Below are 24,921 nucleotides of genomic sequence, written 5' to 3'. Positions count from 1 at the left end.
GCAGCTCCAGCGCCGCAATGCGGTCTGTCAGTAGCTGCAGCTGGACACACTTCCTGCACACATGGTTGTCAGGGACAGAGGAAGTGTCCCTGAGTTCCCACATAGCGCAGGAGGAGCATACCACGGCACCGGGCTGTCCTGCCATGACTTACCCTTTAATTAATTCAAATTAAATTAAATAAATCAATTCCACCAATTTCACTACAGTTAAATGATATATTTAAGGGCCCTGGTTTACAAACAGTCCCCGCTACAACACAGAGACGTTAAAAACTATAAACCACAGAGTTAAAGTTTAAAAAAAGAGAGAAATACTCACCAACCAATCACTTACCTGCTTTCTGGTGATGTCACACTTCGATTACTTTTTACTTCTCTCCCTCTCTGAGATTGGTAAACCTACCTGCGCCTCGAGCTCACCTTTTATACCTTATATGTTTCAATAAGATCACCTCTCATTCTTCTAAACTCCAATGAGTATAGGCCCAACCTGCTCAACCTTTCCTCATAAGACAACCCTTCCATCCCAGGAATCAACCTGGTGAACCTTCTTTGAACTGCCTCCAATGCAAGTATATCCCTCCTTAAATAAAGGGACCAAAACTGTACGCAGTATTCTAGATGTGGTCTCACCAACACCCTGTACAGTTGTAGCAAGACTTCCCTACTTTTATACTCTATCCCCCTTGAAATAAAGGCCTTCCTAATTACTTGCTGCACCTGCATGTTAACTTTTTGTGTTTCATGTACGAGGACACCCAAATCCCTCTGTACCACCGCATTCTGTAGTCTTTCTCCTTTTAAATCATATTTTTCTTTTCTATTCTTCCTACCAAAGTGGATAACTTCACATTTTCCCACATTATACTCCATTTGCCAAATTCTTGCCCACTCACTTAGCCTATTTATAACCCTTTACAGACTCTTTGGACTGGATTTTCTCAGCCCTGAGGAGGCGAGCATGGAGGCGGGATTGTCGGTAAAGTAGCAGAACGTGGGGGCGGATGGCAAACCCACCATATCCCGCCTCCGTGCCCTTTTGTCATGAGCCAGGAAGATGTACTGATTCGGGTCCCGTCTCGTGGAGGCCGGAAAGGCATTAAATCCTTTTACCTGCCTGTTAACAGGTAGTTAACAGGCACAAAAAAAGATTAGTGCCATTTACCTTCTCAGGTGAAGGCTTCCCAACCTCGGAGAACCCCGCTGGGTTGGAGGAGACGTGAAGGAGGTCAGTGGGGGTTGGAGGCACCTGGAAGTAAGATGTTGGGGTGAGTGATGGGTGCAAGTGTGGAGTGGTAAGTATGTAAGGTGAGTGATAAGTGTTTTAAAATGTTCAGTTACCTTGTTTTCTTCCTACAGCCTTCATCCACCCTGGATCGGGAGACCCGACATCTTCCTTGTCGATTTCACAGACTGGCTGTTGGATCCTCCGAACCAACAGCCATCTGAAATCGACAAAGTTGAATGGTTTGATGAGTCCTGAACACAAGGCTTCATCAAACTACAAAGAATGTCAGTGTTTGACAGCTTCACAGAGCTGTCAAACACTGACAATCCTTCTTTCAAGAAGTCTTGATAGATAGCACGTCAGACATTGACGTGCCAGACATTGACGTGCTCTGTCAGTGACTGCCTCCCTAATTGGCCTGCTGAGCCCACAGGGTGGGCTTAGCTAGGTCAATCAGGGGAAAATCCCTCTGGTTGGTCAGACAATGATGGAGGCGGGACATTGACACAACAAGCAGCAGTGCCGCCTCCAACACGTCTCCATTAAGAGAATCCAGCCCTTTATGTCCTCCTCACAACTTGCTTTCCCACCTATCTTTGTATCGCTTGCAAATTTGGCTACTCGCTTCCTTCATCCAAGTCATTAATATAGTTTGAAAATAGTTGAGGCCCCAGCACTGATCCCTGTGGCACCCCACTAGTTACAGATTGCCATCCTGAAAATGACCCATTTATCCCGACTCTCTGTTTTCTGTTAGATAACCAATCCTCTATCCAATCTAATATATTACCCCCAACACCATGAGCTCTTATCTTATGCGGTAACCTTTTATGTGGCACCTTGTCAAATGCCTTTTGGAAATCCAAATACACTACATCTACTGGTTCCCCTTTATCCACCCTGCTCATTACCTCCTCAAAGAACTCTAATAGATTTGTCAAACACGATTTCCCTTTCATAAAACCATGTTGACTCTGTTTGAGTGTATTATGATTTTCTAAATGCCCTGCTACTACTTCCTTAATAATGGATCAAGCATTTTGCCAATGACAGATGTTAGGCTAACTGGCCTATAGTTTCCTGCTTTCTGTCTCCCTCCTTTTTTGAATAAGGGTGTTACATTTGCGGTTTTCCAATCCGCTGAGACTTTTCTAGAGTCAAGGGAATTTTGGAAGATAACAACCAATGCATCCATTATCTCTGTAGGCACTTCTTTTAAGGCCCTAGGATGCAGACCAACAGGTCCAGGGGACTTGTCAGCCTTTAGACACATAAGTTTGCCTAGCACTTTTTCTCTAGTGATAGTGACTGTTTTAAGTTCCTCCTTCCCTTTTGCCCCTTGATTTTCTACTATTACTGGGATGTTTTTAGTGCCCTCTACTGTGAAGACAGATACAAAATATTTGTTCAATGCCTCTGCCATTTCCTTGTTTCCTATTATTATTTCCCCAGGCTCGTCCTCTAAGGGACCAACTTTTACTTTAGCTACTCTCTTCCTTTTTATATACTTGTAGAAGCTCTTACTGTCAGTTTTTATATTTCTTGCTGGTTTACTCTCATAAGCTATTTTCTCCCTCTTTATTATTTTCTTAGTCATCCTTTGCTGGTTTCTAAAATTTTCTGGCCTACCACTAATCTTTGTAACGTTGTATGCCTTTTCTTTCAATTTGTTACCATCCTGAACTTCCTTGGTTAGCCATGGTTGGTTCATCTTTCTCTTTGAGTCTTTTCTTTCTCACTGAAATATATCTTTGTTGAGTCATGAAATATCTCTTTAAATGTCTGCCACTGTTTTTCTACCGTCTTACCTTCTAATCTATTTTCCCACTCCACTTTAGCCAACTCTCTCCTCATACCTTTGTAATTGCCTTTATTTAAGTTTAATACTCTAGTTTCAGACCCAAGTTTCTCACCTTCAAACTGAATGTGGAATTCAGCCATGTTATGATCACTCTTCCCTAGAGGATCCTTTACTATGAGATCATTAATTAATCCTGTTTCATTACACATTACCAGATCTAAAATAGCCTGTTTCCTGGTCGGCTCCACAACATATTGTTCTAAGAAACTGTCCCGAATACGCTCTATGAATTCATCCTCAAGGCTGCTTTTGCCAATTTGATTTGTCAAATCTATATGAAGATTAAAATCACCCACGATTATTGCAGTAACTTTCTTACAAGCCCCCATTATTTTTTGATTTATACTCTGTCCTATAGTGTAGCTACTGTTCGGGGCCCTATAGACTACTCCCACCAGTGCCTTCTTTCCCTTACTATTTCTTACCTCCTCCCAAATTGATTCTACATCTGGAACTTCCAAGCCAAGATCATTTCTCACTATTGTACTGATCTCATCCTTTATTAACAGAGCTACCCCACCTCCTTTTCCTTTCTGTCTATCCTTTCGAAATGTCAAATACCCCTGAATACTCAGTTCCCAGCCTTGGTCACATTGCAACCATGTCTTTGTGATGGCTATTAGATCATACCCATTTATTTCTATTTGTGCCTTCAATTCATCTATCTTGTTACGAATGCTGTGTGCATTCAGATAAAGAGTCTTTAATTTTGTCTTTTTTATCATTTTTCCCTCCTCTGACCTTATTGGCTGGTGCACTCTTATGTTTGTACGCTCTGTCCCTTCCTGTCGCACTCTGGTTTTCATTGCCCATATCGCTACCCTGCACTATTGCCCTGTCCTTTCTCTTTCACTTTCTAAGTTTCCTTTCGCTTGAACCCTCCCCCCCACTATTTAGTTTAAAGCCCTATCTCCAGCCCTAGTTATTCGATAGGACACCGGTCCCAGCATGGTTCAAGTGAAGGCCGTCCCAACGGAACAGCTCCCTTTTCCCCCAGTACTGGTGCCAGTGCCCCATGAATTGAAACCCATTTCTCCCACACCAATCCTTGATCCACACCTTCAACTCTCTGATCTTATTGACCCTATGCCAATTTGCTCGTGGATCAGGTAGTAATCCAGAGATTATTACCTTTGTGGTTCTGCTTTTTAATTTAGAGCCTAGCTGCTCATACTCCCTCAGCAGAACCTCTTCTTAGTCTTACCTATGTCGTTGGTTCCTACATGGACCACGACAACTGGATCCTTCCCCTCCCACTCCAAGTTCCTCTCCAGCCCTGAGGAGATGTCTTTAATCCTGGCACCGGGCAGGCAACACAGCCTTCGGGACTCATACACTCAGCTGCAGAGAACAGTATCTATTCCCCTAACGGTACTGTCTCCTACCACTACGACATTCCTTTTTACACCCCCCACTTGAATGGCCCTCTATATCACGGTGCCGTGTTCAGTTTGCTCATCCTCCCTGCAGTCCCTGCTCTCATCCACACAGGTTGCAACAACCTCGTAACTGTTGGACAAGTGCATGGGCTGAGGCTCCTCCTCCAATGCTACCTCCTGGATCCCCATACCTGCCTCACTCGCAGTCACACACTCCTGTCCCTGACCATGGGCCAAATCTGAAGTATTTAACCTAAAGGGTTTGACTGCCTCTGAAACAAAGTGTTCAGGTAACTTTCTGCCTCCCTGATGTATAACAATGTCTGCAGCTCGGATTCCAGCTCATCAATTCTCAGCCAAAGTTCCTCGAGCTGCAGACACTTAGGGCTAGAATTTCCCAGGGCCATGGAGGCGGGAATGGAGGCATGTGGGGTGTTAAAATCGCGAAATTGGGGGGCACGAACCCATCCCGCCCCCAACCTGCCTCCATGCCCGTTTCCCAGGAAGCGGGTACCCGACCTGTGCTGGGAGCCACCTCCCCGAGGCGGGAAGGGGATTAGTGCCAATTAACTGCCTGTTAACAGGTAGTTAACAGGCAATTTTTAGCCTAATCCCTATTTTTATCCCTGAAGTGTGGGCTGCCCGACGGCTCCAAACCACGCCAAGTTAGCGAGGCGGACCGTCGGGCTGAAGGACTTGGAGGGTTCGAGATGTCCGGTGTTCAGGTGAGTGATGGGTGCATGAGTACAGAGGTAAGTGTGTTTGGTGTGTGTAAAGTGTTTAAATAAGTTTTACTTACCTTTACTTACTAATGCAGGCTTCCTTCCTTCAGATCTCGGGAGTCCCTCATCTCACCGGCACAGAAAGCAGAATGGCCGCGAGCTGTCAAAAGTTGCAGCCTCTGCTTGCTGATCTGGAGAGATCTCTAAATCAGCCTGAGAGGAAGGAATTAACAGAGTACAGATTGGCAGTGTTTGACAGCTTCAAAGAGCTGTCAAATGCTGATATTTCATCTGTCAAAAGCTCTTGACAGATGAAATGTCAATCTGTGACGTCACCTGTTGCTGGGTGGCCCTTAATTGGCCTGCTGAGCCCGCTGGGCGGGCTCAACAAGGTCAATCAAGGGAAAATCGAGTGGGTTGGCCACAACTCGTTGGAGGCGGAACTACAACTCCAAAAGTGGGAGTCCCGCCTCCTACTCGCCTCCATTGATAAAATCCAGCCCTTACTGTAGACGTGGTCGTCATGGATCACACTGATGTCCACCAGCTCCCACATGCTACAGCTGTAACACATCTCCTGCCCTGTATTTTATTTAATAAATTACATCAATATCAATCAATTGTCTATTTATAATTTTTGATCTAGGTAAACTAGGTAATAACCTTGTTTAATTTATTAAACTTATTAAAATAAGTTTAGTTAGTTATAAATTTAGTTATATGCTACATGTCTTTACTGTTATGTTCATTAATAACTAGACATTCTTATTATGAACACAGCTAGCTTCTAGCTAGTCATTTATTCAGTACATGTTCTCTAGGTACAGTATCTGTAGAGATGCAGCATGTGTGCTCCTGTGTGCAGGCTGCCATCTTGACTGTTGCCTTGTGGGTAGCCTAGTGCCTCATGGGTAATGTAGTCTTAATCTACATACAGCTGGGTAGTGTAGTCTTAATACAGCTCTACACAGCTCTACGGCTCCACCTAGTGTCCACTATGGAATGACATGTTATTGATCGTTATATTTACTGTAACTTAGCCCTCAGTCCTAAGAGAAAAGAAATACTCACCAACAATCACCTACCTGCTTGCCTGTGACGTCACACTTTGATTTTTTGTTATTGAATCGGAGCCTCGCTGCTCCTTCCCCGCTGGCTCTGATCTCGGGCCTCCTCTCGCCGTGCTCTTTATTCCGCTCCTGTTGCCGCTCCGGTTCCGCCCAGGTCTGCTGGCTCTGCTCTCAGGCCTCCTCCTTCCAGGCAGTGCTGTCCGATTGGGGGGGGTGGGGGGGTGTGTCCTGGGGTAGCAAACAGTTCACTGCCGTATCATTCCACACCATCCCCACTTTGCCATCAAACAGGGGATAGGAATGCCAAACCGTTGTGTCACTTGGCCACAGACTCTGGCCTAGAAATTCAGTATAGCCACTTTTGGGGCGGTAAAGTCGGGCGGGTGCTAAAGTTTGTGCCCGCCGGAAAGTGGAGGCCACTTCGCCGATATTCAGTAGCTTTGGCCAAGGAGTTTGCTCGAGCGCTAAAACTGGCGTTGCACCCCTATCTTTAGGCGCTAAGCCGGCGGTGCAGACTGATACCGCCGAGGCCGGGCGCAGCGCAGGTGCGGTCATGTTTTGATTGACAGCAGACACCCTGGCGCCGGCCAGCTCTTAAAGGGGGAAGGGTCGACTTGGTCTGCTGCCACGCCCTGGATACTGCAGCCCTCCAGCTAGGCCTAAACACTGCTGCTGGAGAGAAATAGCGCCAGCAAGGATGCAGAGGGCCCGTGAGCGAGCGCAGCGCTTCTCTACCCATGATTTAAAGGTGCTGGTTAGGGCTTTGGCGAGGAGAAGAGATATCTTGTTCCCGGACAGTGGCAAGAAGGCTCCCAAGAGGCTGTACAGGAGAGCCTGGAGGGAAATCGGCCAGAGGGTCACAGCCAACAGCGATGTCCCCAGGACTGGTGACCAATGCCGGAAAAAGTTTAACGACCTCACTCGGTTGGTCAGGGTGAGTACCCTTTCCAGTGTCCTCCTCATCCTTGCATGTGCACCTCACATTATGGGCAAAGGGACCTCAAAGGCCTAATGGCCAGCCCTCCTCCAGCAGCTACGGCACTGGCATGAACATCAATAGCACTTTCTGCACTTTACACACTGGCCAAGCTATTCAACCATGGGAGGCAGTGCACACAACAACAGCGCACCACACTGGCCAAGCTATTCCACCATGGGAGGCAGTGCACACAACAACAGGGCACCACACTGTACTTAGAAGCCGCCCTTTCTCTTGCAGGCCAAGCTGGCCGAGAATCTGAAGAGCCGGACTGTCACCGGGGGAGGCCGTGCCCAGTTCCAGGAGCTCAGTGACCTGGAGGAGCGCGTGGGTCGACTCATGGGTGCCCGGGTGATTGGCCCCGTTGCAATTGGAGATGCCGACCCTGTGCTGGGCCCCAATGGTAAGGACATGACCGTTTGGACCTCTCTCGTTCCCCTTGCGCTTCAGATCTACATCCTTTGCCACTGTCCGACCAATGCGCATAATGCCACCACTCATGCCTCCCTCGCTGATGCCCTGTCCTCACTCTAAAGCTACTCTTGTGCCTTCCTGCTTTCAGCTGGTGAGGAGGAGGTCCCTGAAGTTGCGAGTGTCAGTCCCTCGGAAGAGGAGGACGACGAGGAGCAAGAGGAAGGCGGCACATCGGGGGAACCCTCATCCGCGCCAGGGGATGGCAATGGAGGGGACACGTCTTGCCTGGAGGAGAGCCAGGGGGAAGTGTTGCAGGGGGGTGTAGCTCCTGTGCCCAGTGGCGTCCAGCCACGTGGGAAGGGTCGGGCAGCACGGCGGCCTTCTCCCCAGAGGGGGGAAGTGTTGCAGGGGAGTGTAGCTCCTGTGCCCAGTGGCATCCTGCCACGCGGGAAGGGTCGGACAGCTCGGCGGCCTTCTCCCCAGAGGGAGAGTCCAGCCTCCAGTCCGGAGACGGTCCTCGCCCAGGAGGTGCGCCTCCTTGATCAAATGTCCGCGGACTCGGATCGTCGCCACACCGAGTTCATGGGGGTTGTGGCACGGTTGCCTGAGGCCATTGAGTCCCTGGCTCATAGTGTGGCCGATTTCGGGGCCTCACAGGCCAGGGGTTTCGACCAACTCGCGGCAGCACAGGCCAGGGGTCTCGAACAATTCGGGGCATCACAGGACGCGAGTCGGGCAGAATTCAGGGCATCACAGGACGCGAGTCGGTCCAAATTCAGGGCAGCACAGGCAGCGAGTGGAGAGTTGACGAGTGGTGCCGTGCAGTCACTGGCTGGTCTGATGCGGGCACAGACCAGGGTAGTACGGGCACTCACTGCTGCCACACTCGCTGTGTCACGCACGCATCGCCAGGGCACCCGCCGCGCTGCTGCAGCACAGCGGTCTGGGCTTCACCAGATTGCTGCGCTTGCTGCAGTGCCAGCCCGGCCGACTGCCAGTGTCTCTGGCGACCAGCGAGCGCCTGGCATCAGCCAGCTTGCCCCCATTGCTGCAGCCGCCACTGCCACTCCCCCAGCAAAGCTGCAACAAGCTGCTGGAGAGACTGATGCTGCCCAGCCACAGCTGCAGCAGTCAGCAGCCGGCCCCTCCAGGGCCGGAGCTCGTCTAGGCCGACCCCCAAGGGCATCGGCCGTCACGCATTGTGCCCCTCAGGAGCCTTCCCCCAGCCTTGCAACACCCACAGGGTCCAGGTTGAGGCGGAGCAGCAGGTCGGCCAGGGGCCGGAAAAGCCTGGACAAGGACTCGCCCTCTCGGCACACAAAGTAGAGTGTGTTGCCAAATGTTTTTTTATATGGGGGTGTTTGTGTTCTGTATGGGGGGGGTTTATTTTGGTAAGGCCGAAGATGAAGGCAACTGTTTTTTTATATGGGGGTGTTTGTGTTCTGTATGGGGGGGTTTGTCTTGGTAAGGCCAAGGATGAAGGCCATTTGGATGGACAAGTTTTGTTATTCCTCCCCAGGTTGTGGGAGTGAGATATGTTTTTGACTGTTTTTTGGGGGTCTTGTCTGTTTTTGGGTTTCATGTGGGAAGGGCCCTGAGTTTGTTCAATAAAGCTTTTTATTTATTCAGCTTGTCCATGTGTGATGTTTCAAGTGGTTGTTGCGTTAACCGGCTGAGGGCTTGCGGAGCGGCTGCATTCATGTGCCTTCATTGCCACAAGCCATTCCCTGACAGGGGGCCTAGAAGTGTCGTTCAATAAGCCGCCGACGGACGGCCCTTGGACCTTGTGGCTCCCTCCTGGGCTGGTACTCCTCCTCCTCCTCCTCCTCCTCCTCATGGTCCTCCTGCTCGTCCTCCTGAGGTGGTGGTCCAACGTGAGGTGGCAGTGCCTGAGTCCTGCGGATAGCCAGGTTGTGCAGCATGCAGCAAATGACGACGAACTGGGAGACTCTATCCGGCGAATACTGTAGAGATCCGCCGGAACGATCCAGGCAGCGGAACCGTTGCTTGAGGACGCCAATCGTTTGCTCTATGATGTTCCTTGTGGCTTGATGGCTTTCGTTGTATGCCTCCTCAGCAGGGGTCCTGGGCGCGCGGAGCGGGGTCATGAGCCATGTACACAAAGGATAGCCTTTGTCCCCGATAAGCCATCCTCTTGGGGGAGGCTGTGCCTGGAACATGTCAGCCACAGTAGTCTGGCGCAGGATAAATGCATCGTGGCTGCTGCCTGGAAAGCGGGCATTGACAGCTAGGATGCGCTGCCTGTGGTCACACACCAGCTGTACATTGAGGGAATGGTAGCCCTTCCGGTTGCGGTAATCCTCGGCATTGTCGATAGGTGCCCGCATAGCCACATGCGTGCAGTCAACGGCGCCCTGCACCATGGGGAAGTCGGCGATCCTCGCAAATCCAACTGCACGCTGCTCCTGCCTCTCTAGGGTCATGGGGAAGGAGATGAATTGGTGTCTCCTTGCGAAAAGGGCATCGGTGACCTGCCGGATGCAGCGATGCACGGCGAACTGGGAGATGTTCGCTATGTCCCCAGCAGCGGCTTGGAAGGAGCCGCTTGCATAAAAGTTCAGAGCCACCGTGACCTTCACTTCCACCGACAGAGACGTCCTGCACATCAGCTGTGGACGCAGATCTCTGTGAAGCAGCTGGCAGATCTCTGCAACCACCTCCCTTCTGAAGCGCAGCCTCTTAACACAATGCGCGGCAGTCATGGTGAGATAGGACACCTGCTGGCGGTATTCCCTGAGTGGGTAAGGCCTACGTTGCCGACGCCTGATGGCCCCTCTGCGTCTAGGCATGGCTGCCCCTCTCACACAGCGTCTGTGAGCCCTTCGCACATAATGCTGGAACTGAGGGTTGGAACCCCATGCAGCCCCCATAATATACTTGCAAACAGTGAAATCACAATGAGTCAAATTTCCAAGCTCTGGCCAGAAGCCAAAAATACCTCTCCTACGTTGGCCCAAATCAGTAAGGTCTCTTCCTTGGTCTCTGTCCAGAAATCCATAGCACTAAAGTCATTGCAGCAAAATGGCTGGCCTTTATAGTTCAGTCTAAGTGCCCTTTAATTAGCGCTCCCCGAGGCCCGCAGGGCCTCTGCTGCGTTCCACTTCACAGTTCTTAACAGCGCCACGCCCACATTGGGCGGGCGCCACTGAAGTTCCGGTTTGGGGCGCACAAACGGCGTTGCACGACGAAATGACGTCATAAGCTGCGCGCGCAGCTGAGCGCGTGCAAACACTTTGCGCCGGCGCTAAATGTCAACTGAAGTTGGGCGTAGGCGCAGATCGGTCTGCGCCCGGGCGCTAAGTGCCTAGCGCTCGAAATCTACTCCTCTTATGGCGCTAACGGCTGGCGAACGCAACTGAATTTCTAGGCCTCTGTGTCTTGGCTCTGCATTTATTGTGCCAGCCACTGGCTTTCACAAGCAATTTTGTTACCCAAACAGCCTTTGAAAAGGCTAAAATTAGAGATATTAGCAGCCTTTATAATTACTATCAATATTATTTATTCCCAGATGCGGCAATTTCTCCTTTAAACATATCCATCATCCTTTCTAAGCAGCACTTTAAAAAGATGATTTGCATGCAATTTCCCATTGCCCCTCCAGTGAACTCCAAATGCCAGGTCTGGAAGTTCATCCAAATTATGTCAATGGTGCGGAGTGCACAAGTTCAAGTGGGGTCAGCCAGGTTACTAACACGGAGTGACTAGTGCTCAGTTGGATAGCCTAGCCCATGTTTTCTTACAGAAATCGATCTTAATCTATGGTTATACATTTACTTTTAATCTGTGTTGCAGTGTGATGCGAGTAATGAATGTTTGCACCATGATACGGAATGCGAAGTTGGAGTAGCAGCTGTGGGTGTGGGGTTCTTAGTGAGAGATTGAAAGACAGCAGGGTAGATTTTTTTCTTCAGCGTCTGGGTGCCTGAACAGAGGGAGGAAAATCTGGCCGGAGAATCTCACTCCTATACTGAACCCACTTCTTCCTCCATTCATTTTAAATGGAAGAAAATCTGGCAGGGTCGGTTACTGGCCGGTGTGCGAGCCTCATCACCAGATTTTCCTTTCTTCCCATCGCCCAAGCGATGCTCGACGTCCAGGCGGTGAAGACAAATGTCTACCCCAGCGCTTAACGTGGCAAATGACATCGGGTTGCGTGCCAATTTTGTTGCATTCGATATTGCTTTGGAATATTGCATGCTCCGAAATTTATTGAGCTCCTGAGTGGAGTCCTCTCGTCCCACTTCAGAGCTTGTCTGCGACCCAGACCAGTTCAAAGTCTTTGGGGGTAGATCTTGAATTTGTGCGACAGTGTAAAATTAACGATAACGAGTCGGCAGCCCGGTTTACATCTCTCCCGATTGAAGACAATGGAAATTTAAAAAATATTTAAAATCGGGATAGTTGTAAAATGGGCTGCCAATTCACTATCACTCATTTTACCCCCTTTCAGTGTAAACCCCACTCCTGAATTCCAAGTGGCTTGAAATGTTCTTGCTGTAACCTGAACCACACCTGCTTTCCCCAAGGCCAGGTGCTACTCCCATGCAGTGCTTTTCCTCGAAGCTATCGTGACTGCTATATGAAAGCTGACTGAACACAAGCAAAGAAAAAAGCCTAAAAACACTTGCAATAGTGTGAGTGCGTAACCTTCCAGGGTGCAGGCAGTGTGCTAGTTGCTGGAGCACGCACGATAATGCACAGAGCGCATGCATGATGTCCTGAGTCACACACGCTAATACCCTGTGTGCAAACATAATGGCCCAGAAATTCAGGTCGGAGGCTTCCCGCGGCTGCAAGCCTCCGACCTGCACTTACCTAGCGCGTCGGCCGTTGTGCTGTGGGCCCGCGTGGGATTCCGATCCTGGGCCTGGGCCTGCTCCAACTGCCGGCGCGCAGTGCTCGCGTATCCCAGGGGCGCAGTTAGTTCGAAGCATCCCCTGGGATCACATGGGCCATGGAGAGCCAATGGTAGCAGGGAATCTGTATTCATAGATTTGACAGGAAGAGCTGTCAAATCTATGAATACAATTCAGCCCCAAAACATCACTAAAACTTCAAATAATTTTTTTTTAATCACATTTTTAAAATAACTATAACTTACATAAAATAACTATTTTAAACAATAATTTAAATTTTTGAAAAAATTAATTACAGTTTCTAACGGGGCTAAAAATAAACTTACCTTTCTTTAAAGTATTTAAAAATAATAAACCTGTGGAAAAAATGTTTTCATTTCACTTAATTCACCACTTACCTTGTTAAAAGCAGGCCTTGCGACTGCTTTTTACAAGCTTAGCTCCTGGAGACTTACCCTCCCGGAGAAACCTGCAAAGAAAACAGAAGTTCCAGGTGTACGCGCTGCCTCTCCTATGCACGCGTTCGACCTGTGAACCCCTTCCGTTAAGGGAACGGAAGTTCCGGTTTCCCGCGCATGCACAGTGCATGCACGAAACCGGCACTTTCGTTGGGCCTACGCGTGAGTACCCAGCGCGTACTCACCCGTGGGGACCCAAAGTTCTGGCCCATAATATCCTGAGAGCCTGCAGAATTCTCCCAAGCACAATCTTCACCACATGCCCCAATTCCCCTGAGCACATGTATTGCACACACAAGTTGCCCCTCTGATGCATATATACAGTACTTGCACACATGCAGTTTTTGTTCATGTTTGTTATAGTGAACAATCAATGCCACCCCACTACAAGTGAACTAATCCCAACCTGAACCTGAAACGACCAATCAATAAAGCCCATGCCAAAGGCTGCCTAGTTACAGACCAATTCAATTGAATGATGCATCAAGACATGTGACGCATTCAGCATATTTCTCCAGTTCTACTCAATCATTTGCAACATGAAGCAATCACTGAAGATCACTTCCATTAAATTTAAACGATCGAATGCATCCATGCAACCCTTAAATGTTTGATACTCGAAGAGTTATTAACACTTATAAGGTGTAGTAAATTACCCTGCGATAATCGGACTCTCACACTTACAGCATTGATTCCACTAAGTTGCTGACCCATGTTAATTAAGATGACGGTGATCAGCTGCCATCGAGTTGAGCGATCTGTGAAAATTTCCCACAGTCGCTTTGAGTGCTGCCCTCGTATTACCGCACGCTCCTTCTCTATATCCTCCAATTCACTCAAGTAGAAGTTAGCACCATGGAATCTCTTGAGAGCTGGGAGAGAGAAAGACTCAGTTTTCATTTTGCAAACAGAGATGGGATGGGATGGGATGGGATGGATGGAGAGAAGGATGGAGGGAGGGAAGGGAGGAAGGAAGTAAATAAATAAATTGCATTGAAATAGTGCCTTTCATGATCTCAGGATGTCCTAAAGCACTTTACAGCCAATGAAAACGCACCAGCCAATTTGCCAAGGTCCCACAATTAGCAATGCAATAATGATCAGATAGTCTCTTTTTAGTGATATTGGTTGAGGAATAAATGTTGACTAGTACACCAGGAGAACTCCCCTGCTCTTCTTCGAAATAGTGCCAGGGACCTTTTATGTCTCATCTAAAAGACGGCGCCTCTGACAGTTCAGCACTCCCTCAGTTCTGCACTGAAGGGCTGGAATTTGCCAATGGGAAGCTTTTGGAGGCGGGACTCCCACTTGTCGGGTTTTAGTCCCGCCTCCATCGACTTCTGGCGAACCCACGCTATTTTCCCTTGATTGACCTTGTTAAGCCCGCCCAGCAGGCTTAGCAGGCCAATTAAGGGAAAGCCGGTTACAGAGAATGTCAACGTATGACGTTTCATCTGTCTTTGACAGATGAATTGTCATCGTTTGACAGCGCTGTGAAGCTGTCAAACACTGACATTCTCTGTAGTTTGATGAGTTCTTGAATTCAAGACTCCTCAAACCTCTTTCTTTAGCAGAAATTAGATGGATGTTGCATTGGAGAACGCAGCAGCCATCTGCCATCTCTGCCACGGAGATGCGAGACTCTCCACATCCCCAACTCTTGAAGCCTGCAGGAAGAAACAAAGGTAAGTAAACTTTTTCTAACACTTTCCACTCACCTTACATACTTACCTCTCCACACTTGCACCCATCACTTACCTTCACAGCGCACTTTTACACCCCTCCGACCCCCACAGACCCACTGCTCGCCTCGGTGACCCTGGCGGGGTTCGCAGCCTTCGGGAAGCCTGCACTTGTGTGGGTAAAATGGGGATAATCCTCTTATCGGCCTGTTAACTAACAGGCAGTTATGTGGCTGTAATCCCCTTCCCGCCTCCAGGAGACGGGACCCGGCGCGGGACGGCTACCCGCCTCCTGGGAAGATGGCACGGAGACGGGTTGGGGACGGGATGGGCACCCGCCCCCAGATTCTGCCATTTTCCCGGCAGTCCCACCTCCCAGGGCTGGCAAGATCGCGCCCATGGTATCAGCCTAGATTATGTGCTTAAGTCTCTGGAGCAGGGCTTGAATCTACAACCTTCTGACGCAGAGGGACGAGTGCTACCACTGAGCCAAGGCTGATGCCTAAATAAACCATAATCATTGAACAAAGGTAGACTGTATTGAATATTAAATTGCATCCTGAGGTTGAATTACATCAGACTGTACAAAGGAGGTTAAACTGTACAGTGGGGCTGGATTGCATTAGTTAAAGTTAGATGTTTGAGCGAGACTGGATTATGCTGAAGAAAGCTAGACTACCGAGTGAAGCAGCACAGCATTGATTGGGGCAGCATGGTGCTGAATGAGTCTGAATTGTAAAGATTGAGCTTAGGCTGTGTTGCGTGGTGTAGGGCAGTGTCAAGTGCTGAAGGAGGTTAGACTGTATCGAGTGAAGTTTGATTGTTCTGAAGGAAGTTAGACTGTATCCAGCGGGAGCTGTACTGTACTGAAGGAGGTTACATGGTGTTGATTGGCGTTGGATTGTATGAAGGAGGCTAGACTGTATCTAGTGGGAGCTGTAATATACTGAAGGAGGTTTGATTTTGTTGAATGGAGTGGAATTGTACTAAGTGAAGTTGCATCATAGGGTTAGACTGTGATGTTAAAAATTGGGCCAAACTTTCAAAGAATTCTTCAAACGAGCAATACTTACCACAGAGGGCTTTCATTTCCTCTCTTTTATCGATGAGGAGGTACCTGGGACTCTCGGGGAACCATGGTAACAGTAGAAGCTGGAGTATAGCAGGAATGCAGCAGGTGGAGAGCAGGATATGCCAGTACTCCTTACCCCCCAGCAACTCCCTATAAATCAGCAAAGGTGACAACCAAAAAAAGCTGTTATAGTACAGGAGCATCATTCACTTGTGTAAAATTAAGTGATTTACAGCCAAATTGCTTTATTCATTTCATATTTGAAGATGTTTAAGCAGGGTGCCTCACTGAGGCTCAATAGTATCCATTAAAGTTTTGGGTTTTTACACTAGATATTTTATTCAGGTTCAGCATCATCAGGCACTCTCATAAAACGGACCTCGATTTCCCTAGGAACTGGAGTGTGCCCTTACCTAGCCAGTATCTGGGAGGGTTAAACATACAAGTCTTGACTCAGCTTACTGGAATGTGTCACCATGTGATTCTCCTTGCCTTCGGTAGGCTAATTGAATATGCATCATCAGACTGAGGCTCAGATTATAAATTATTTTAACAGAACAGGTAAATGAACAATATTCATTACAAAATGGTATATGTTACAGTAATCACAAACTATACTACAGGAAACTCTCTTTTAACCGGCACCTAAATATCCAGAAATCTCTCTTAACCGGCAAAATTCAGGAGTAGGTTCAGGTAAGTTTTACTATATATTAGTGGCCGTGTGTGGTGATTATTCTTTATGTTTAGTAAGAAGTATTGTGATTGGTTGTTTGTTTCCTGCCTTGGGATATATGCTGTAATCTCATTGGTAGTTGATGTCATGTGATTTGTGGTGGCCATCTTAAATTCAGTTCTTTCCAGCCTTTAGTTGGGACTGGGTGTTGAAAGATGTGCTACAGGATTTTTAAGTTAATAAAGCCTAGATTAGAAAGGCAAATCTATTCTTTATTTCAATTTATTAACTTTATGTCAGAATGGAGCGATACCTTCAACCAGAACGATTCAATGCTGACCCTAATTCTGCAGGAGTGGATGATAAATGGAAACACTGGTATTGTACATTTAAAAACTTTTTGGGCGTGTTGGATCAAGAGTCTCTAAATAAGCTGAATATACTGATCAACTACATTGCTCCGGATGTGTATAAGTATATTTTGGACTGTAAAACTTACGAAGTGGCTATTTCTACATTGGAAAAGATTTTTGTTAAACCAAAGAATGAGGTATTTGCACGTCACCTTCTATCTGCCCGTAGGCAGCAGGTGGGAGAATCTTTGGATACTTATTTACAAGCACTTCGGTGCCTTAGTGTTAACTGTAATTATAAGGCCGTGACGGCTGAAGAATATAAGGAAGAATCGGTACGGGATGCTTTTATTAATGGATTACTGTCTAGATCAATTCGTCAGCGGTTGTTAGAAAATAAGACTTTGGATCTTAAGAGTGCTTTTGAGCAAGCTTCTACATTGGATGTGGCTCAGAGAAGTTCGGATTCTTATGCTCTTTTTAATCGGCCTGTGACTGTGGTTTCGGCAGTTCCAGATGAAAAGGAATTATGTGGACTTAATAGGAGTGGTTTACTAGATTCTGAAACAGTTTCTACTTCAGCGGCTGTTGCCTCTAGGATTCAGAAGTGTTATTTTTGTGGGAACGTCCGGCACCCTCGTCTGAAGTGTCCTGCTCGGGAGGCTGTGTGTAGTAAATGTGGCAAGAGAGGTCATTACGCACGTGTGTGTAAATCATCAGGTTCAATTACCTCCTCTGTGACTATTCAGCCTTTAGATAGGGCGTTTATTGCATCAATTTCTGCTGCATTTGCTCATGGCCTAAACAAAGCTATAGTTACGGCCCAAGTTAATGGGTTGGAAGTGAAGGCCCTTATAGATACGGGCAGTACCGAGAGTTTTATAAGTCTTCAGTTTGCAAAGGAGAAGCATTTGAAAATTTTGCCTGTTTCCTATCAAGTGTGTATGGCTCAGACGACTCTCACTTCACAAGTAGCTGGTTGTTGCCTTGTGAAATTGATTCTTCTAGGTAATATGTATACTGATATACGCCTATCTGTTTTGCCTAATCTCTGTGTGGATATTTTGATTGGTCATGATGTGCTTCAGTTACACGAGTCTCTCAGTCTTTCATTTGGAGGGACTAAGCCACCTTTATCTATTTGTGGATTAACCTCTTTATCCATTTCTCCATTATCACTTTTTTCCAATTTGATGCCGGATTGTAAGCCAATTGCTACCAAGTCAAGAAGGTATAGCAGTCAGGATAGAGAATTTATTAATTCTGAAGTTCAACGTCTCTTATTGGAAGGAATCATTGAACCTAGTTGTTCGCCTTGGCGGGCACAGGTAGTTGTCACGACTAACGAGAGACATAAGAAACGAATGGTGATAGACTATTCCCAAACTATTAATAGGTATACTCAATTAGATGCGTACCCTTTGCCTAAGATTGATGAGCTTATCAATAAAGTATCTCAGTATAAGGTTTTTAGCACTATTGACCTAAAGAGTGCTTATCATCAGATTCCTATTGTTAAGAAGGATCAACCATATACGGCCTTTGAGGCTGGTGGAAAGCTGTATCAGTTTTGCCGAATACCATTTGGTGTTACTAATGGTGTTGCTTGTTTTCAACGGGCAATGGATGCTTTTATAAGTGATAACTCTCTCTCTGACACCTTTTCATACTTAGATGACATCACGGTGTGTGGCAAATCAAGGGTGGAGCATGATTCTAATTTAGAAAGATTCCTTCAAGCTGCGGAAAAAGTTGGTTTAACTTTCAATAAAGAGAAGTGTACCTTTTCGACCACTGAGGTAAACCTACTGGGGTACATTATCTCGGGAAACAAGATTAAACCAGACCCAGAACATCTGCGACCATTGATTGATTTACCTTGTCCTACTAATTCTAAGGCTTTGCAACGAGTTGTTGGACTGTTTTCTTACTATTCTAATTGGATTGCAAATTTTTCACAGAAGATCCAGCCTCTTATTCGGGTTACGACATATCCTCTATCATGGGAGGCCAGGACGTGTTTTGATCATTTTAAAAAGGATATCCTTGGAGCAGTTGTGCATTCTATTGATGAGCAGGTTCCTTTTGTGATTGAGACGGACGCTTCTGATTTTGCAATTGGGGTTACTCTGAACCAAAATGGAAGACCTGTGGCCTTTTTCTCACGTACCTTGAATAATAGTGAAAAAAGGCATTCTTCAATAGAGAAAGAGGCGTATGCAATAGTAGAAGCACTGCGTAAATGGAGACATTATTTATCGGGGCGACATTTTACGTTGGTAACTGATCAAAAGTCTGTGTCCTTTATGTTTGATGTCAAACATTTTGGAAAGATTAAGAATGATAAAATAATGAGGTGGAGGATTGAGTTGGCATGTTACCATTTTGATATAGTTTATCGTCCGGGGAAGGATAATGTTGCTGCTGATGCGCTGTCGAGGGCTTATTGTTCTGTGATTCACGGAGATACGCTTATTAATCTTCACAATGCCTTATGCCATCCTGGGGTTACGAGGATGATACACTTCGTACGCAGTAAGAATTTGCCCTTTTCAGTTGAAGACATCAAGCGGATGACTTCATCATGTTCTATCTGTGCTCGGTGTAAACCGAATTTCTTTAAGCCTCAACGAGCTCATCTTATAAAGGCTACTTCTCCTTTTGAACGTTTGAGCGCCGATTTTAAGGGGCCTCTTCCTTCAACTACTCAAAACCGATATATATTTACTGTTGTGGATGAGTTTTCAAGGTTCCATTTTGCTTTTCCTTGCGCAGATGTATCAGCTGCTACAGTTATCAAATGTCTGACTCAACTTTTTGTCATCTTTGGGATGCCTGCGTATATCCATTCGGATCAGAGAAGTTCTTTTATGTCTTCCCAGTTGAAGGAATACCTTCAGAGTCGGGGAATTTCTACTAGCAGAACTACCCCGTATAATCCCCAGGGTAATGGACAGTGCGAACGATACAATGGGGTGATCTGGAAGGCAGTTATGTTGGCTTTGACATCCCGGAACCTTAAGGATACACAGTGGGAAATGGTACTGCCTGATGCCCTGCATTCCATTAGATCATTGCTTTCAACGGCTACTAATGTGACCCCCCATGAAAGGCTCTTTAACTATCCGCGGAGATCTACTACGGGATATTCGGTACCTTCATGGCTTACTATGCAGGGACCTGTGCTGCTTCGACGCCATGTTAGATTGTCAAAATATGATCCTTTAGTGGAGGAGGTGGAGCTGTTGGAGGCAAATTCCCAATATGCTCATATTCGATTCCAAGATGGGAAAGAAAGTACCGTTTCAATTAAAGACTTGGCTCCTTGTGGTGGCCAGCCCTCTTCTGAGGATATTAACAATAGTCATGATTCAGATAATGTGGATGCTGTTACAGATACTACGAATATTTCCAATCCGACTGCAGATAATTATACTTCTATTAGTCAGCCCTCGATGGATGTTCATGACCGTCCCAGTTTACCTCCTGATGGGATTTCTAATCCGGAAACCGTTGAAAATCGGGATATGGATAGCCTTCCTGTAGAAGATACTTCTGTGTCTCCTGGTGTGGGAGGGCAAGGAATTTCACCAAGGTTAAGAAGGTCGACACGAACAAGATATCCGGTCGACCGATTGAAAATGGACTTTTAAATTGATAGTAATGTTTTAAAATTGTTGAAATATTATATTATATTGTTTTAGTTGAGAGATACTTAATACTTATGTGCAATGTTACTATTTGTTGTTGCTCACTTAGTATTGTGTCATGTTGAATAGTTTTATTTTGTCTGTGCATAGTTTTAGTTGTAAATAATTAATTATAAATTGTAAAGGTTATTTAGGTTGGAGTATATTTTAAAAGGAGGGGTGAATGTGGTGATTATTCTTTATGTTTAGTAAGAAGTATTGTGATTGGTTGTTTGTTTCCTGCCTTGGGATATATGCTGTAATCTCATTGGTAGTTGATGTCATGTGATTTGTGGTGGCCATCTTAAATTCAGTTCTTTCCAGCCTTTAGTTGGGACTGGGTGTTGAAAGATGTGCTACAGGATTTTTAAGTTAATAAAGCCTAGATTAGAAAGGCAAATCTATTCTTTATTTCACCGTGTAACTGGGGTTCCTGGATCTCTGGCCGTGTAACCGGGGCTCCTGCACCTGTGGCCATGTACGGGGCTCTTGTACCTTGGTAAATATACCTCTCTGTAATCCGGACTTTTTGATCAACCGGCACCACGCCAGTCCCGTCGGTGCCGGATAAAAAAGAGTTTCCTGTATTCTCCTAAATAAGTTAAAATAAGTTGACAAGAGAAGTCGGAGGGGTGACCTAATAGAGGACTTAAAATTATGAAAGGTTTTGATAGAGTAGACAGAGAGAGAGAGAATGTTTCCACTCGTGGGGAAGAGCAAAACTAGAGGCCATCAATATAAGATAGCTGTAGTGTCCGAGTATCAATAATACACGGACTGCAGGAGAACGATGAAACAGGTATTTACTGAACAGAGGGTAACGTCAGACTGAAGTACAGAAGCCTGCTAGGGCTTTTTATACAGGTGTGGTCACTGCCGGTACTGCAGTATAAAATCAGTTCTTCTCTTAAAGGTACATACACAACAATTCCTCCCCTTTTAGATAAACAGTACATAACATTCATTTAACAACTAAATAATAACTCATTACAATTACAATTTTCTTTGTACTATATACATCAACTGAAATAATTATTTATAAGTTCAGTCTTTGAGGAGGCTTCCTGATCCTGACTGGATAGCGCCTTTCTCGAGTATTCTGTTCTTGCGGCGGAGTCGATTCTGGCTCATTGTCATTGGTTGGTTCGTCAGCTTCCAATACCACTGCTTCTGAGGTAGATGCAATCTGTACTTCAGGTTCATTACCAGGTGCACATGCTCGTGGTATGGGTTTGGCTTGTTCCTGTGACTCTAGAATCTGGTCAGCATGGCGTCTCACGATGCTTTCTCCAACGTCCACTGTGTACATTAGTGTGGTGTATGTGCCTTTAAGAGCCCCAGGTGTGCGTAATGCCGGTAATTGCCACTTGGGCTATATAAGCCTGTGTATTGTGTATATCCTTTAGAACCCCCCCCCAGACTTGCTTAGTAAATACCTATGAACCAACTCCTGTCTTCAGTGTCTTTATCTACACACGGACACTACAGTGGCGACGAAGTGGAAACGGACTTACCTGCAATTCGGCAGCACCTCAAGGACATCGATTCCTCCAGCGTCCAGAAGACTCAAGGAAGTAATAGAAACTGTGGTTTCACCAGCTGGCCAAGCTGGTGGCAGGTACTGCGCTAATCCTTCCTGGGCGTCAGGCTGGGGCTCCAGCGTCGGGCTCTACAGCCGAGACAGGCAGCGAAATCGGAGGCAAGCAATAACGGACTGGGAGGGTGCACTCGGGAGACGGCCGGCGCGGCAAGCAGGTCAGCGTTTAGACCTCCGTCGGGAACGAGTCTCCAACAGTGAATAAACGGAAACCACAGTAAAACAGCGTTGTTATCGGTAGCAGTGGCGGGAAAGCGCATATCGTTGCTACAGAGAGAAAAAAATTAAAAAATTAAAAAAGCGCGGGAAGCGCCATATCTTTTTTGAAATGCCTAAGTCTGGCAATATTGATGCTTTTGATAACGAAACAGAGCCTAACTTTGGCAATATTGATGTTTTTGATAACAAGATAGAGGATTGGACCACATATGTAGAAAGAGTGGAGGTGTTTTGCACCGCAAATGGAATAGAAGATGAAAAAAAAGCTTCAGTGCTTCTGCATCTAATGGGCGCAGAAACATACAAGCTGTTACGCAACTTAATCACTCCAGCCGAACCGATGGACAAGAATTTTGAGGAGATTGTTGATACCCTACACTGCCAATTCGAGGCAGGACTGGCAGATTCTCTGCAAGACAAATTCATCTGCGATTCCCCTAAGTGTAGAAACACAAAAAAAGGTATCTTCTGGAAAAGATTTAACACTGGACAAGGCTTTCAGTGCAATAGGAGCGGCAAAGATACAGCAAAGGCCACAGGACTTCGGCACCCATGAAATGACACGAGGTTTCGAGAGATGTTATCGCTGCGGCAGATCCAACCATGACCAGAGGGATTGCTGGTTCAAAGAAAAAGCATGCAGGCGATGCGGAAAGATGGGACACATTCCACGTGTATGCCGATCTGAAAATAAAAAATCCACTAACGGGAAAAGAATCAATAAGGAAAAGCACAGAAAGGTACAAATGATGACGGACAGTAGCTCCAAAGACCAGAAGAGCAATAGCGACTCCGGGAACAAGAGACTAAGCTCTCTCAAATTACATAATGTAATTGCCAATGAAGATTACCAGACCATTTGGGTTACCCTCATAATAGCAGGGTCCCCAGTTAAAATGGAGCTAGATACAGGATCAGCTCTAACCGTAATAAATCGACGAGATTACGAGAGGCTATTTTCGCATATACCTCTAAAAGACACATCCATTATCTTAAAAACATATACGGGGCAGAAAGTATACCCCAAAGGAAAAATAAAGGTGCCTGTGGTATACAACGGCAAAGAAATACAAAAGTTGTATTTATACATTCTACAAGATGGTGGTCCACCGTTATTGGGACGTGAATGGATAAGGAAGATACGTTTAGACTGGCACTCCATTCAGGCACTGACGGTGACCAGTAAGGAAAAAAACAATGATGACATCATACCTGAACGATTAAAAGACATCTTGGCCAACGCCAAAGAAGTGTTTCAAGAGAAACTAGGAACCTTGAAAGGCATCACCACCTCAATAAAAGTGGAAGATGCAGCAATTCCAAAATTTTTTAAGGCAAGACCGGTGCCATATGCAATACGTCCGGCAGTCGAGGCAGAGCTGGAGAATTTGGAAAAGGCAGGCGTATTATCCAAAATAGATTGGAGCGAATGGGCAACACCCATCGTTCCAGTCATGAAAAAAGCATTGAAAAATAACTCTGAGGAACAGAGAAAAATTCGCATCTGTGGGGACTTTAAGGTGACTGTAAACCCGGTCCTTCACACGGTACAGTATCCTCTTCCGAGGATAGAAGATATTTTCGCCTCACTATCCGGAGGAAAACGTTTCACAAAAATTGACTTGGCACAGGCATATCTACAGATGGAGGTTGAGGAGACCTCTAAAAAGTATCTCACAATAAACACACACAAAGGCCTGTACCAGTACAATCGACTGGTTTTTGGAGTAGCATCAGCTCCAGCTATCTGGCAAAGAGCTATGGAGCAAGTCCTGCAAGGGATTCCGGGGACTCAGTGTTACCTAGACGACATCCTTATAACAGGAGAAAACGACAACGAGCACCTTGCCAATTTGGAGCAGGTGCTCACTAGGCTGAAAGAACGGGGCCTACGAGCAAATCGCCCCAAGTGCGAATTTTTCCAAAATCAGATATCATATTGTGGCCACATAATTAATAAGGAAGGGTTGCATAAGTCACCTGAAAAAATTGAAGCAGTTATAAAAGCCCCAGCACCTGAAAATGTTTCACAATTGAGGTCATTCCTGGGATTAATAAATTACTATCATAAATTTTTACCGAACTTATCAACTATTCTACACCCTCTTAATGATCTTCTACACACAGGAGTGATTTGGAAATGGAACGAAGACTGTAAACGTGCCTTCCATAAATGTAAAGACTTAATCACATCCGAGAAAGTTTTGGCTCATTACAACCCATCACTACCAATCAGACTGGCGTGCGATGCATCCCCTTACGGCATAGGAGCGGTATTGTCCCATAGATTCCCTGATGGCTCGGAACGGCCGATAGCTTTTGCGTCACGCTCATTGAACTCAGCTGAGCGTAACTATTCCCAGATAGACAGGGAAGCACTCAGCCTGGTATGGGGAGTGAAGAAATTCAACCATTACCTACACGGACAAAAATTTACCTTGCTGACTGACCATCAACCCCTCATCTCCATATTCAACCCTAAGAAAGGTGTCCCCATTATGACGGCACAAAGACTACAGAGGTGGTCCCTTTTTCTAGGGGCACACCAATACAACATTGAATACAAAGGGTCAAAACAGCATGGGAATGCTGACGGTTTATCGCGCCTGCCGTTGCCAACGATAGAAGAGGCACCTACAGTAGAC

General features: G+C 46.4%; 1 protein-coding gene across 1 annotated transcript in view; it reads right to left on the bottom strand.

The window, feature by feature from the left end:
* The window catches only part of slc2a11b (solute carrier family 2 member 11b), a 77,747-nt gene that overhangs the window by 37,353 nt on the left and 15,473 nt on the right, over positions 1-24,921 (bottom strand). Inside the window, exons 5-6 of the mRNA XM_085961883.1 lie at positions 15,744-15,892; positions 13,673-13,860 (exon numbers count right to left, since the gene is read on the bottom strand). Coding sequence (XP_085818009.1) covers positions 13,673-13,860; positions 15,744-15,892 — 337 coding nt within the window. The remainder of the gene's footprint in view (positions 1-13,672; positions 13,861-15,743; positions 15,893-24,921) is intronic.

Source organism: Somniosus microcephalus, chromosome 19, assembly GCF_052327205.1.
Source record: "Somniosus microcephalus isolate GS21.2 chromosome 19, FLI_Smic_1.0, whole genome shotgun sequence".
NCBI classification, from domain to species: Eukaryota; Metazoa; Chordata; class Chondrichthyes; order Squaliformes; family Somniosidae; genus Somniosus; species Somniosus microcephalus.
The sequence above is the reverse complement of the archived record's forward strand: the minus strand, read 5'-3'. Positions and strand labels throughout refer to the sequence as shown.